Below are 12618 nucleotides of genomic sequence, written 5' to 3' on the forward strand. Positions count from 1 at the left end.
TGGATTACATCCTATTTTACCCAGAATATATTATTCTTCTAATAGGAATCAATTTGCAATTTATTTAGAACTTTTGTATCTGTTTTCAAAGTGAGTTTGGCTCACTGCTTCCTATTTTTGTGTGAGTGTGCCCGCTCTCCATTTCTGGTTTCTGTACCAGGGCTATGTTAGTTTTCTGGAATGAGTTGCTTTATCTTTTTCTACTCTCTGGAACAGCTTATATTAACATAAGAATTATCCATTCCTTGAAAGCTTACTAGAACCTGCCTATATAGCTATCTGGGTCGGTGATTTTTTTTTTAAGGTATAGGTCTTTTGTCTACTTTTACATTTTTTTCTAAGATAATCAGTCTAGTTGGACTTTTTTTTTTTTAACCTCATGCATATTTTATTAAGATTTTATCTTTGTGTGAATAAAATTGTGAAGTTTTTTTGTTTTTGTTTTTGTTTTTTTGTTTTGAGACAGGGTCTGTCATCCTGGCTGGAGTACAGTGGTGTGAACATGGCTCACTGCAGCCCTGACCTCCTGGACTCAAGGGATCCTTTCACTTCAGCCTCCCAAGTAGCTGGAACCACAGGCTTGTGCCACATGCCTGGCTAATTTGTTTTTTATTTTTTATGGAGACAAGGTCTTACTTCCTTGTCTGGGCTGGTCTTGAACTCCTAGGCTCAAGGATCTTCTTGCCTTAGCCTCCTAAAGTCCTGGGATTACAGGCATGAGCCAACCGTACCCAGGTCAAAAGATGTTATAATTTTTAAATCTTCATACAAGTATGGTACTTCTTTAAAAAGTATTTCTAGTGTTGTTTTTTGGCATCATCGCTCTTCTTTATTTCTTGTTGAAGCTTGCTGCAGGTTTATCTATTTTTTTGGACAAAAAAACAGCCTTTGATTTTGCTAATGTGGAATACTTTTGTTGTTATTATTTTTTCTATTTCAGGATATGCTTTGTCTTTAATAATACCTTCATTTTACTTCCTTTGAGTTGGGTTTATTTCATAGTCCCTTGTCTAGCTTTTATGTTATCAATTTAGTTCACTTATTTTCAGTCTTCCCTATTTTCCACATATAAGTAGTGGCATTTTCCTCTGTGCTGGTTTTGTCTAAATCCCATTGGTTTTGATATGAACAACTGCTCACTGTCTTTCACTTCTAATTTGTTCATCCCTTCAACTTTGATTTCTTTTTTATCTAAAAAGTTAATTTAAATGGTGTTTAAAATTTCCCAAGTGGATTTGTTTTTGATTGGTTGTTTGCCTAACCTTTTGTTTTTAGCTTCCAAGTTTACTGCACTGTGGTCAGAGACTGTGGCTTCTATTGCTTTGACTTTTAAAATTCTATTGATACTTACTTTTGTGTTGTTGTACGTTGAATAATTTGTAAATGTTCACATCTGAAAAGAATGTGCATTCCCTTAGTTATGTTAGGATCTCTGTTAATTACTCCACATAAATTAGTTTCTTCAGTCCTTACAATGTGAGATAGGTACTACTATTAGTTCATTTTACAGACGAGGAAAGTAAGATTGGGGAGTTAAGGTAACTTCCTGTAGGTTGCCATAGCTGGTAAACAAGGGAGTAGTAATGAAAATCAGACATTCTGACTCATTCTGTCTTGGTATCTATATAAGTGATCACAACTCTAGTTGCATTATTCAAATACTCATTATTTTACTCCTACTTGTGTGATGATTTTTGAGGGGAAAGCAATAAATTTTCTTGCAATGACTGTGAATGTGTCAATTTCTTTTTGTGTTTCTAGGTGTTTCTATGTTTAAAGCTGTGTTGTTGGTTACATAAAATTTCATTTATGTTACAAATTCTTAGTGGGCTAAATCTTTAACACTCTGAAATATATTTTCTTTTGCCCTGTTTAATGTTTGTGGGTTTTGGGCTTTAATTATACTTCATTTTCTGTTAATATTGCTATACTTTATTTCTTTGGGTTAACATTTGCCTCTTTTTTTTTTTTGAATACCTTACATTCTGGGTAACTTTGAAGGTGTATTTCTTACAAGTTATTTGGTGCTTGGATTTTTAAAATTCTAATCTGAGAGTGTCTTTCACTAGGGCATTTAATCCATTAATTATTATTTTGATTATTGAAATATTTAGGTTTGTTACTTCAATCTTATTATACATATATTCTTTTCTTCATAAATTCTTTCCTTTTGGATTGTTTTGAATTTAATTATGTTTTAAATTCTTCTTCTTTAGTGGTTTGGATGTGCTACATTGTTTTTTGTTGCCCTTAAAATTTTACGTATTTAAACATTTATTTTACCAAAGCCTTGAGATAATTGGTACATAAACTTGTCCCCCCAAGACAAGAATCTTGACTTGCTTTCATTTCCATCTCTCTTGACTTCTAACTCTTACAATATGATCATCTGATATTTTCATTCCAGATTGCTATTTAAAAAAAGGAATAAGTTTAACTGGCTTTTTTGTTCTTCTGCAATACATTCTCAGAAAATCCAAGTTTCTAATCCCCTATTCTTTAATATTTATTCTACTATACGACTCATACTGAGGTTTCATTTGAATGATCAAAATCTTGAATTTACAAATCTCTAGTTTATTCTGTTTCATGGAAACACTGTCTTTTTGCATTGCTCTGAAGACATCAGTCTTGCTTATTCAGAAGCCTTCTGTTGGCCTTGTTACTGCACCCTCTGGTATTAGTTCTTTTGATTGCGGTTGCTGCCTCTCTGCCCTGGTGTTGATGCTCCTCCTCTGGTGGGTGATTCTTGGGGGTCTACTCATCATCTGTCTGTCCTATTGACTGAGCCTGCCTCTAGTGATTAGGGAGTGGGCAGCACTTTCAGGAGCAGTGTGCAATTCAGCACAATGGGAAGCACGTGAACTTTGGAGTCAGACAGACCTGGTTACAAACCCAGCTCTACTTTTTAGCAGCTGTGTCAGGTTGGGCAAATCTTTGAAGCTTGGTTCCTCAACTTGGGATGTTGACCTTACCTTATGAAGGTGCCATAAGGATTAAATTTGACAGCACATAAAAAAGGCTATTAAAGCCTCGGGACAGCAATAAATGGTATTCATTTTTTTGGGGGGGTCAGTTATTCAGGAGCAATTTCTTTACTCTTTAGCTTTGGATTATATTGACTGATTTGATGGCCCCAACTTAAGAAGCTCCTCCAGGTCATCCTTGGGGAAAACAATTCATTCCTCCATTTATGTCTAATTTTAAGCTCCTGTTATGGTCAGTGATGTATCAGGTGCATATTTTCTTCATAGGGATGTGAGCAGTCCCACTATAAATTAATTGAAGTTCCCACATCAACTGACTCATTGTGGGATACCCATCGTACATCATGGGTAGCCCTGTCTAGTGTACAAGCATGGGGAGGGAAGATTTTACAGTTTACTAAAATATAAGTCCTGGCACCAACTTGGAATATTCTAACAGATGTTGGTATTCATGCCATATTAAAATCAATATCCTAATGGTACCCTATGGCAAAGACATTGATGTATCTCCTTAGAAAATTATCATTCATCCCCACAATTTTACCTCCTGGAAATCAGGTCAGTTCTTTAGAATCACTGCCCCATAGCAAGAAAACAACAAGCCAGAGAGGCCAATATTTTCAATTGATTTTGCAGGAGGAGGAATGAATGGTATGATATTTATTTTATATCTCTTCTAGACTAACGCTAGAGTTCTTTGAAAAATCCAGTACTTTCACCTGGAATAAAAGTTCTAGCCCTTCACTCCCTGTTAGCTATCATTTCTGACTTTTTCCCTTCTTGCATATTAACAAGAGCCAAATCCCAAAGCCTTCTCCTCCAGTGTGAGAAAGCTGCTCACAGATACAGGTTTTTAGCTCCATCAAGTGAAGCTTGCAGTCTGAGATAAAGCTCCCATCTCTTCCCTTGAACCTTCAGAAATTGTGAGTAAAACTTAACTTTGGAAAGACCACTACCCTCTTCCCTTCATGAGCCATGAAGCTTGTGATAGATGTGTTATCTTGGTGCAATCTTAGACCTGTGCTCAGGGGCTATGCTATATGGCTCGCCTCTGCAGAAGAATGGCAATAAAGTGAAGTGGTTCAATTTTTCAGGTCAGTTCTGAAAAACTGAGAAGAAGATCTATCTTCACTTCAAAAAGAAATCTCTAAGGAGCAAGTGGCCACAGCCTGCCTCCCATAAGCTGTCTGGCTCACTCTATTTTATTCCTGGAAATCAGGTGAGTTTTTTAGAATGACTGTCCGATAGAAGGAACAAAGTAAGCTAGGAAGGTCAATAGCTACTGCTCATTGCAGCAGGCCAAGGGTGGTTTGCTGACAATGTCCATGACATGTAGTTAGACTCTAGTATCAAACAGGGAGCTTGGCCTTCTCCATGCCTAAGTCAGCAGATAGGAAGGTTCAGGTCTATAGCACACACACGATGTACCCAAGAGGAGTGATTAATTTACAAACTGACAGAGGAAATGACTGTGGTTTAGTACTCTCTGTCATTCTGCCAAAATATCTATCTGCTGTACATCTGCAGAAGGCATACAGAACACTTACTCTTGCCTATTTGTATAAGAGCTAGGCAAACAGAATGGAGAACTGGGTGTAGCTCCCAACACAGCAGATACTCATCGTACACTCACATGTGGTGACTGTTCCTCTATCTGGAATGTTCTCTTCTTCACCTGTTCTCTTGGTGAACTTGACATCCTCTAAGCCCTGACTTGAAGAGCTTCCTTTGTGAAGCACTGAACCTTTGTAGCATCCTTGGGTCTGGGCATGCCTCCATTATTGCATTTGCTATACGGTATTACAATGGCATTTTATGTATCTGTTTTCTGCAAGACAGTGAGTTCTGGGGCAGATGTTGGACTTATTCCTCTCCTTGGAGCCTGGCATGTAATAGGTGCTTGCTGAGCCAGTGTTTGTGGACAAATCAAGAATGATTTGTTACTGGTAATTTTGCTATTTTAGATAGACTAGAAAGGTCTGTCGTTCTTCCCCTCTATTATTTTCATGATCATTACAACCTGGCTTCCTGATGGACAGACACTAGGTCCACAGTGACCTGTTTCCTTTTTTTTCTGTGCTGTGGGAAGTCAGAGTAGGGTCCACACAACCCCAGTGGGTGGGAAGCAGTGAAAATTGATAGTCTTTCCTCAGGCCACCACCGTGGCTCTGTTTTTAAGGTAAACACAAGCACAGCAGAGGGGCTCAGAGACATTTGCTACAAGGAAAGAAGATCATGAGCCAAGGCTGGGAGTTTGGAGTGGTTACACTTCATTAGGCTCCCCATAAAAACCTCCCGTATATAAGCCAGACACTCTCCACTTACAGACAGCTGGACCTCAAGAAATGCTTTGGACAAACACAAAAGACTCTGGTGAAAGCTAGAGGCAAGTTGGTCCTGCCCAGGGACCCCAGAGGCAGCCCCAGAGACTTCTAAATGAATTCTGAACCAAGTCAGAAAACTGTGCCACACGTGGGTCCGTAGGTAGGGTGACAGCCCAGGGCCCACAGGGCCAGTAAGCCCATCCTCAGTATGCTCTATGGATGATGATCACAGGCAATACAGACACCAAGGGCACTGTTAGAGAGGGAGAAACAATTTGAGGGTCCCAAGGGTGTGGAGAGGAATGACAGATGAGCCTTCCCTCCATGCCTATAATCTGTTTCTGCTTCAGTTGGCTTAACATGTCCAGCTGGTGCCCAGCTGCTCAGTAGCCTTTGGAGGCTGGGGAATGGTGGTGGCTGAGAGTGGGGGTGGGGAAGGAATGCCACCAGGCCAAAGGGTCACCTCCTAGTGCAGTACAGAGAATGAGTGCTGGTTTCTCCTAATAGGACTGAATTTCACTTGCACCAAGCCACCCAAATCCCCAGAATGAAAGCCCTGCTCCATTCAAAGTCCCATAAGGCCAAAGTGGAAACCGTCATGAGCTCTGAATCACACCTGACCCAGTGAGCATTCTCAGGCCCTGCTGAGCAAGGGAGGGGTGGAGCCACAGGAGGCCCTTGCCGAGGGCTTTAAGGCAGAGGGTGTGCCAGCTGTGGGCCTCTGAAACAAGTATCTGGGGACTCTTGCCTCTTCACTACAGCACCTCATGCACTCACTTTTATGCTTCTACTCTTGTTGTCATTCTGGGCTCAGTGGTGATTGTTTATAAGAACACAGAGAGCTTTCCTACTTGCTTAGTGAGATGTGCCAGTGAATTTACTTTTCCATACCATGAAGATGCCCACAGCCTTTGATCACAGGCTGGGCTATCCAGATGGAGACTTGGCCATCCTAGGGCCAAGTCTGTTACAGACTTTATGAAAATTCTAAATATAGTTTTGAAAATCCAAAGGATTTGTTTCTCAGAGCCCAAAGAACAGAGTGCAGCCAGCTCACACCACTTGGGTATCTGAGGGTCCACTCTGCCAGACCGATAGCCAGGCAGTTGTCCAGGTCTTCAGGAAACCACTTCTAATGCCTTCCATGCAAGCCAGCTATTTGTAAGTGTGAGCCAAAGTCCCTTCCAGTGGCTTTTCCTTGGCTTGATGATCAGTAAAGAGGAAAAGGGGTGTCCCTGGTTTTGGGGTACCTTCAGAATCTGAGTGACTTAAATGTCTTGTTTTGGTCAATATATGATTTTGCCCATAGGAAAAAAAAAGTCTCCTGCAACACTATAGATGTTCACGTGAACAACTCAGAAAGCATGCTCTAGGAAGAGAACACTCCTAGATGCTGGGGAAACGGTGGCATGGTCAGTATGGTTAATAATATTTAAGAGGGTAGCCAGGAGCCTGTGTGGTTTGTTCACCTCATGCTAAGTTCCAAACATAGTACATCATAGGTACAGAACACTGGCGGCTTTCTTCTGTTGGGTCAGCAGAGCCCACAGACAAGGGGATGCCATGGAACTGGAATGGAACATCATGAGGGTTGTTAACAACTGAGCTGGCATCTCGGGAGGAGTGACCTGTTCTACTTTCAACATTCACATGCATCTGGTTTTCAGTCCACATGACCCAGAGGGCAGCAATGCCAGAAACTATTGTCACCATCACACAATGTTTTCTGAACCTCCACCCTGTGGGCTGTGTCCTCTTCAACTGTCAGCTCAGATGTTCACCTGCTATGGGCCTTGCTGCCCCGATTTTCAAGCTATCTATGGAGAAACTGTCCCTTTGGCTGAATGTCCTTCACGTGCCCCTATAGAGAGCAATGCTTTCATGATCCTCTCAACATGGACTGCAGGCACTTTCCCTGAGCAAAATGCACTCAGCAAAATGCATTCAGACACATGTAACTGCAGATGCTGCTGGGGGATCCCAGAGCCAGCGAAGTCCATCCCAGGAGCTCGTTCATAATTAATCCTTCTCCATCCCCAAAGAGGTCTTCTTACAGCATTAACCAAATGGTCTCAATGCAGAAATTCAGGTATCACAGGTCCCCTGGCCTCTCCAGATACGTCTCCAAAGGGTAGAATGAGTTAAATTTTCCGAACCGTCAAGGTGGATGTCAGGGTAGGGTGGAATACAAAATTTGAATGGGCTGGCTCAAAGCTGAAAGCAATAGTGAAAACAAATGGAGAACTCACCACCATTTCCTGGACGTGAAACATCTCTGCACCACCAGATGAGAGTCGATTAGGGAAAGAGATGCTGACAGATGACCCTGGAAGGGTGCTTGGGCCAGTGTTGTAGACCTGTGGGTGTGGAACACACACAGCAAGTCTCAGTGGAAAATAGCAGACCTCCATTTCCTGTCATGCAATATATATTCTAAGATTCTTTGAAATCACATACAGAAACTCTAAGGTTCGGATCTAGAAGGTCACAACTTGAAGTAAAGTGAACTACTGAATGACGGGAAATTTCAACAAAACAGAAACACTTCTAACAGGCATCTAAAAATCCCAGACTTTGAAATTACCATATTCCCTTTCAGCATTTTCTTGTCTTCGTCCTGCTAAAAATTTTCTTTTTACATGCATAGGAATTTACTCATAGACTATTACACTTGGTGAAAACTCAGACATCATAATCTAGTCCAGTGGTTCTCAAATTTCACCATAACATCAGAACCATCTGAGGGGCTTGTTAAAACACACATTGGTGGAGGGGTATGGAGTGGGGGTCATGCCGAGTTTCTGACTCAGTAGGTCTAGGGTGGGGCTGGCAGATTCACATTTATAACATGGTCCCAGGAGATGCTGATGCTGCTGGTCCAGGAACCACCCCTTGAGACCCACTGATCTGGTCCAACCTCTCTCCTTTGCCAGTTTGAGGTTACTGAGGCCCTCAAGACCAAGTGGGTCATCCCAAAACCAAGTGGTCGAATATACAGAAAGGGCTGTTTTTACTACATGAGCCAGCTGATTTAGTTTCCAGGCAATCTGCAGCTCATCACTTGCACAACTGTACCCCTCTTCTGTCTCAGCACTTGGTTCTATAAAACGTTGCCTCTCTTGTCTTCCCTAGCATTTCTCCATTTTCTGTCTTCAGAAGTCAATCATCTCCTGAGAAATGAGGAAAAAGATGGAGGTCACAGAGACCAATAAGAGCAAGGAGGGAGAGAAAAAGCTGAACATGAAACTCAAGGAAGAAACAGAATATGCAGAGGAACAAAAAAGGTGAGTAGATCTCTAGAAACAGAAAGTAGATTAGCGGTTGCCTAGGGCTGGGGAGCAGGAAGAATAGGGAGTAGGACACGCAGCATGACAGGTGTCAAAGATGTCCATGTGCCCAAAGATGTCCATGTCCTCATCTGTGGAACCTGTGAATGTTATGTGGCCAGGGGGAATTAAGGTTGCTAATCAAGCGACCTTAAAATAAAGAGGTTATCTTGAATTATCCAGGTGAGCACATTGTACTCACAAGAGTCCTTATATAGGGAAGAGGCAGAAGTCAGATCAGAAAGAGAACATCCTAAGACTTGATCAGCCATTGCTGGCTTTGAAGATGGAAGGGGGCCATGAGCCAAAGAATGCAGGCAGCCCTTAGAGGCTGAAAAAGACAAGAAGTGGATTTTCCCCTGGTGCCTCTGGCAGGAACACAGGCCCCGATACTTTGGTTTTAGCCCAGTGAGGCACATTTTGGACTTCTGTTCTTCAGAACTGTAAGATAACAAAATCGTGTTGTTTTAAGCCACAAATGTTGTAGTAATTTGTTATAGCAGCAATAACAAATTAACACAAGAAGCTATGTCAATGGGTTAAGAATTTTTCTTTCCTTTTCTTTTTTTTCCAACAGTCCAGAGGTCTTTCATTTTTTAAACACCTATTATGCCATGAATTCATAGGGAATAGGTTCCAGCAGCTCAGGCTCCTCCCCACTGGTTCTCACATAGTGTGCTTCTCTGGGTGGTGCAGGCTGGTGCTTCAGTTGGACCCAGGTATCTTTCTCTTTGGCTTCCTTCTTTCTTTTTTTTTTTTTTTTTTTAGACAGAGTCTCGCTCTGTCACCCAGGCTGGAGTGCAGTGGCCTGATCTCGGCTCACTGCAACTTCCGCCCCCTGGATTCGAGCAATTCTCCCTGCCTCAGCCTCCTGAGTAGCTGGGATTACAGGCAGCTGCCACCATGCCCGGCTAATTTTTGTATTTTAGTAGAGACGGGGTTTCACCATGTTGGCCAGGTTGGTCTCAAACTCCTGACCTCAGGTGATCCGCCTGCCTCAGCCTCCCAGTGTTGGGATTACAGGCATGAGCTACTGCGCCCGGCCAGCTTCCTTCTTTTTCTGATCATTTTCCTTCACATGTTTCAGGAAGCTATCTTGGCTCTTAAAGTGCTTAATGTGCTCAATACGTACATTAATTTTCTTGGCAAGAATCTTGCCCTTAACTTGTGTGTTTATAACAATGCCAACAGCATGCTGGGTAACACCGTAGACTCTTTCAGTTTAGCCATGGTAATACTTGCGGGGCCTTCCTTTCTGAACAGTACCCATTCCCTTGATGTCTATAATATCACCTTTCTTATAGATTCGCATATACGTGGCCAAAAACACAACTCCATGTTTTCTAAAAAGCCTAGAGAACATATATCAGGTGCCTCTCCTCTTTCCCTTTGTGTTTGACATTTTGGCGAATTACTGGAAGATGGTGGTTCTGGCCAAAAGGCCGAAATTTCTTCTGGGGGTGATCGAAATGTTCTAAAATTTTGCAACAACAAGGATGGAACTGGAGGTCATTATGCTAAGTAAAATAAGCCTTGGGAGGCTGAGGCAGGCATGTTTGAGACCAGCTGGGCAACATGGTGAAACCCCGTTTCTAAAACCCGACCCCTCTCCACAAAAAAAATTAGCTAGGCATGGTGGTGTGTAACTCTAGTCCCAGCTACTCAGGAGGCTGAGGTGGGAGGATTGCTTGAGCCCAGGAGGTTGAGGCTGCAATGAGCTGAGACTGCACCACTGCACTCCAGCAGCCTGAGTGACAGTGAGACACTGTCTCAAAAAACAAAACAAAAAAAAAAGAAAAAAAAAGGAAAGAAAGAAATAAGCCAGATATAGAAAGACAAACATCACATGTTCTTATTTGTGAAAATCAAACAAAATTGAACCAAAACAACTGAACTCAAAGCCAAAACAACTGAACTCATGGAGATAGAGAGTAGAGGGATGCTAACCAGAGGCTGGGAAGGATAATGAGGGGATGGCTGTGGTGGAGGGTGGTGGGGATGGTTAATGGATTAAAAAAATTAAAAGAATAAGACCTAGCAATTGATAGCACAATAGGGTGACTACAGTCAATAATAATTTAATAGTACATTTTAAAGTAACTAAAAGAGTATGATTGGATTGTCTGAAACACAAAGGATTTCTTGAGGGGATGGATACCCCCATTTTACACGATTATTATGCACTGCATGCCTGTATCAAAACATCTCATGTATCCCATAAATATATACACCTACCATGTACTCACAAAAATTAAAATGAAAAAAATTTTAAAATATGCTACAACTAGATGATGATGACAGTTTCACAATTGTGCAAACATATTCAAATAATTGAATCGTATGCTTTAAATGGGTGAACTTTAAGGTATGTAATCATATCTCAATAAAGATGTTATTTTTAAAAAGATGAGTAAAATATAAAAGTTTTATTTGTCAATTTAAAACTAAATGTTTAAAAAGGATAAGTAGGAGAGAGGAAGGAATGACATGCTGCTTGGTGGCCTGGGGACTAGAGAGAGAATCCAGGGAATCTGCAACTTTGAAGTTGAGGTCAGAAGGGCAGAACCAACAAAAAGCCAGAAATACCAGGTCTTCACACATGACAGGATGTATGAAGATCTAGCTCCAGCCGGCTCTTCCCTAGAAAACTGTGTCTTTGGTTTTCTGCAATAGTTGGTTCCACTTCAAAGAATAAATAAATAAAAACTGATAGAGCAGATGAGTGGGTTGCCAACTCCTGATTCAAAAAAGAACAATATTCACCAAAACAACCTGAAGACATAGAAAAGGAAGGAATATCTGACCATAGCTGAAATAATTAATTTGAAGTGAAACAAGAGTGCACAGAATTAAAAAGAAATATCCTGGCATGTCTGGGAAATCCCATTTCAAGCATGAATGGGGTAAGCAATGAAGAAAAAGATGCTGATTTACACTATTTCACTCATCAGAGCCAGGAGGACAGGAGAGCTTGTATTACCATCTTTATTTTTAACAAATGTCTTTATACTGGATTCTCTGCAAATGTTCATGTGTAATACCTGCATTATTTTTGGCCACTATTTTTCAGGTGGGGAAATGCTTTAAATTTTGATGCCAAAAAAAGCCTCTCATTGTCGAGAAATTAATGTGTCTGTTTAAAAACTGTGATGAAATGTAAAAAGCAGGCCCAAGACTAGTATTTCTGCCTTTCTCCTGTGTACAATGGCAGTGGAGCCTTTAAACAATTATGTAGCTTGTTGAATAACCGATTTTTAAAAGCATAGAAAAATCTGTTCATATGGAAAGTCTTATGTTCTCCTTCAAGAACAATATTACTGGAATAAGGAAATATAGAAACATTTTCTCCGTATTCCTGGCCTCCTCCCACAGTATTTTCACCTTCTGGTCATTATTACTGCCAAGCTGGTTAGTGAACTTCCTGCAGGACAACCACAATAACAACCATTATACCAATAAATAAGTAGTCAGACAATTCTCAAGGAAAAAGTGGGCTTTGCTAACACAGAAGGATCTCCTTCTAATCAATGGCACGCACTATCAATCTTTCAGACCCAACTCTCTCAACCCTAGATTGAATGCTGTGCACTTCCTGAGGCAATGGATCATGGAGAAGTTTATCTAAGGGACATGCCAATCACTCATTCCCCAGGGCTGGATTCTCTAGCCTGAGTCCTATTTCAGGTCAGATGTGAAGAAAATGATTTGCCTGAATACCAAACTTTAAACTCACTGTAAAAATTACCTTCAGAGAAACAACTGGAAGGATAAGCTGCATACCCTCAGATTTCTTTCTTTTTTTCCCCAGAGGGTGGTAAGAACATTCGGTATCTTCTGTGCAACCCCGTTCTTCTTTTCCTTCTTTCAACACTCACACCCTCTTCATTACATGGTCTGTGTTACTTGAACCCTTCTAAATAATTTTCTGAACTACATCTTTAATTGCAAGACACCCCAAAAACTATAAGAGTAGGAAAGAGT

At 41.1% G+C, this 12618-nt stretch overlaps 1 protein-coding gene across 2 annotated transcripts in view; it reads right to left on the bottom strand.

Annotated features, from left to right (window-relative positions):
• Window positions 1–12618, bottom strand: part of ITGA9 (integrin subunit alpha 9) — a 387085-nt gene that overhangs the window by 65217 nt on the left and 309250 nt on the right. For both annotated transcript variants that reach the window (XM_024245138.3, XM_054552331.2), the window contains exon 23: window positions 7561–7668. In XM_024245138.3, the coding sequence (XP_024100906.3) occupies window positions 7561–7668 (108 nt within the window). The remainder of the gene's footprint in view (window positions 1–7560; window positions 7669–12618) is intronic.

The sequence above is a fragment of the Pongo abelii genome, chromosome 2 (assembly GCF_028885655.2).
Source record: "Pongo abelii isolate AG06213 chromosome 2, NHGRI_mPonAbe1-v2.0_pri, whole genome shotgun sequence".
Lineage (NCBI taxonomy): Eukaryota > Metazoa > Chordata > Mammalia > Primates > Hominidae > Pongo > Pongo abelii.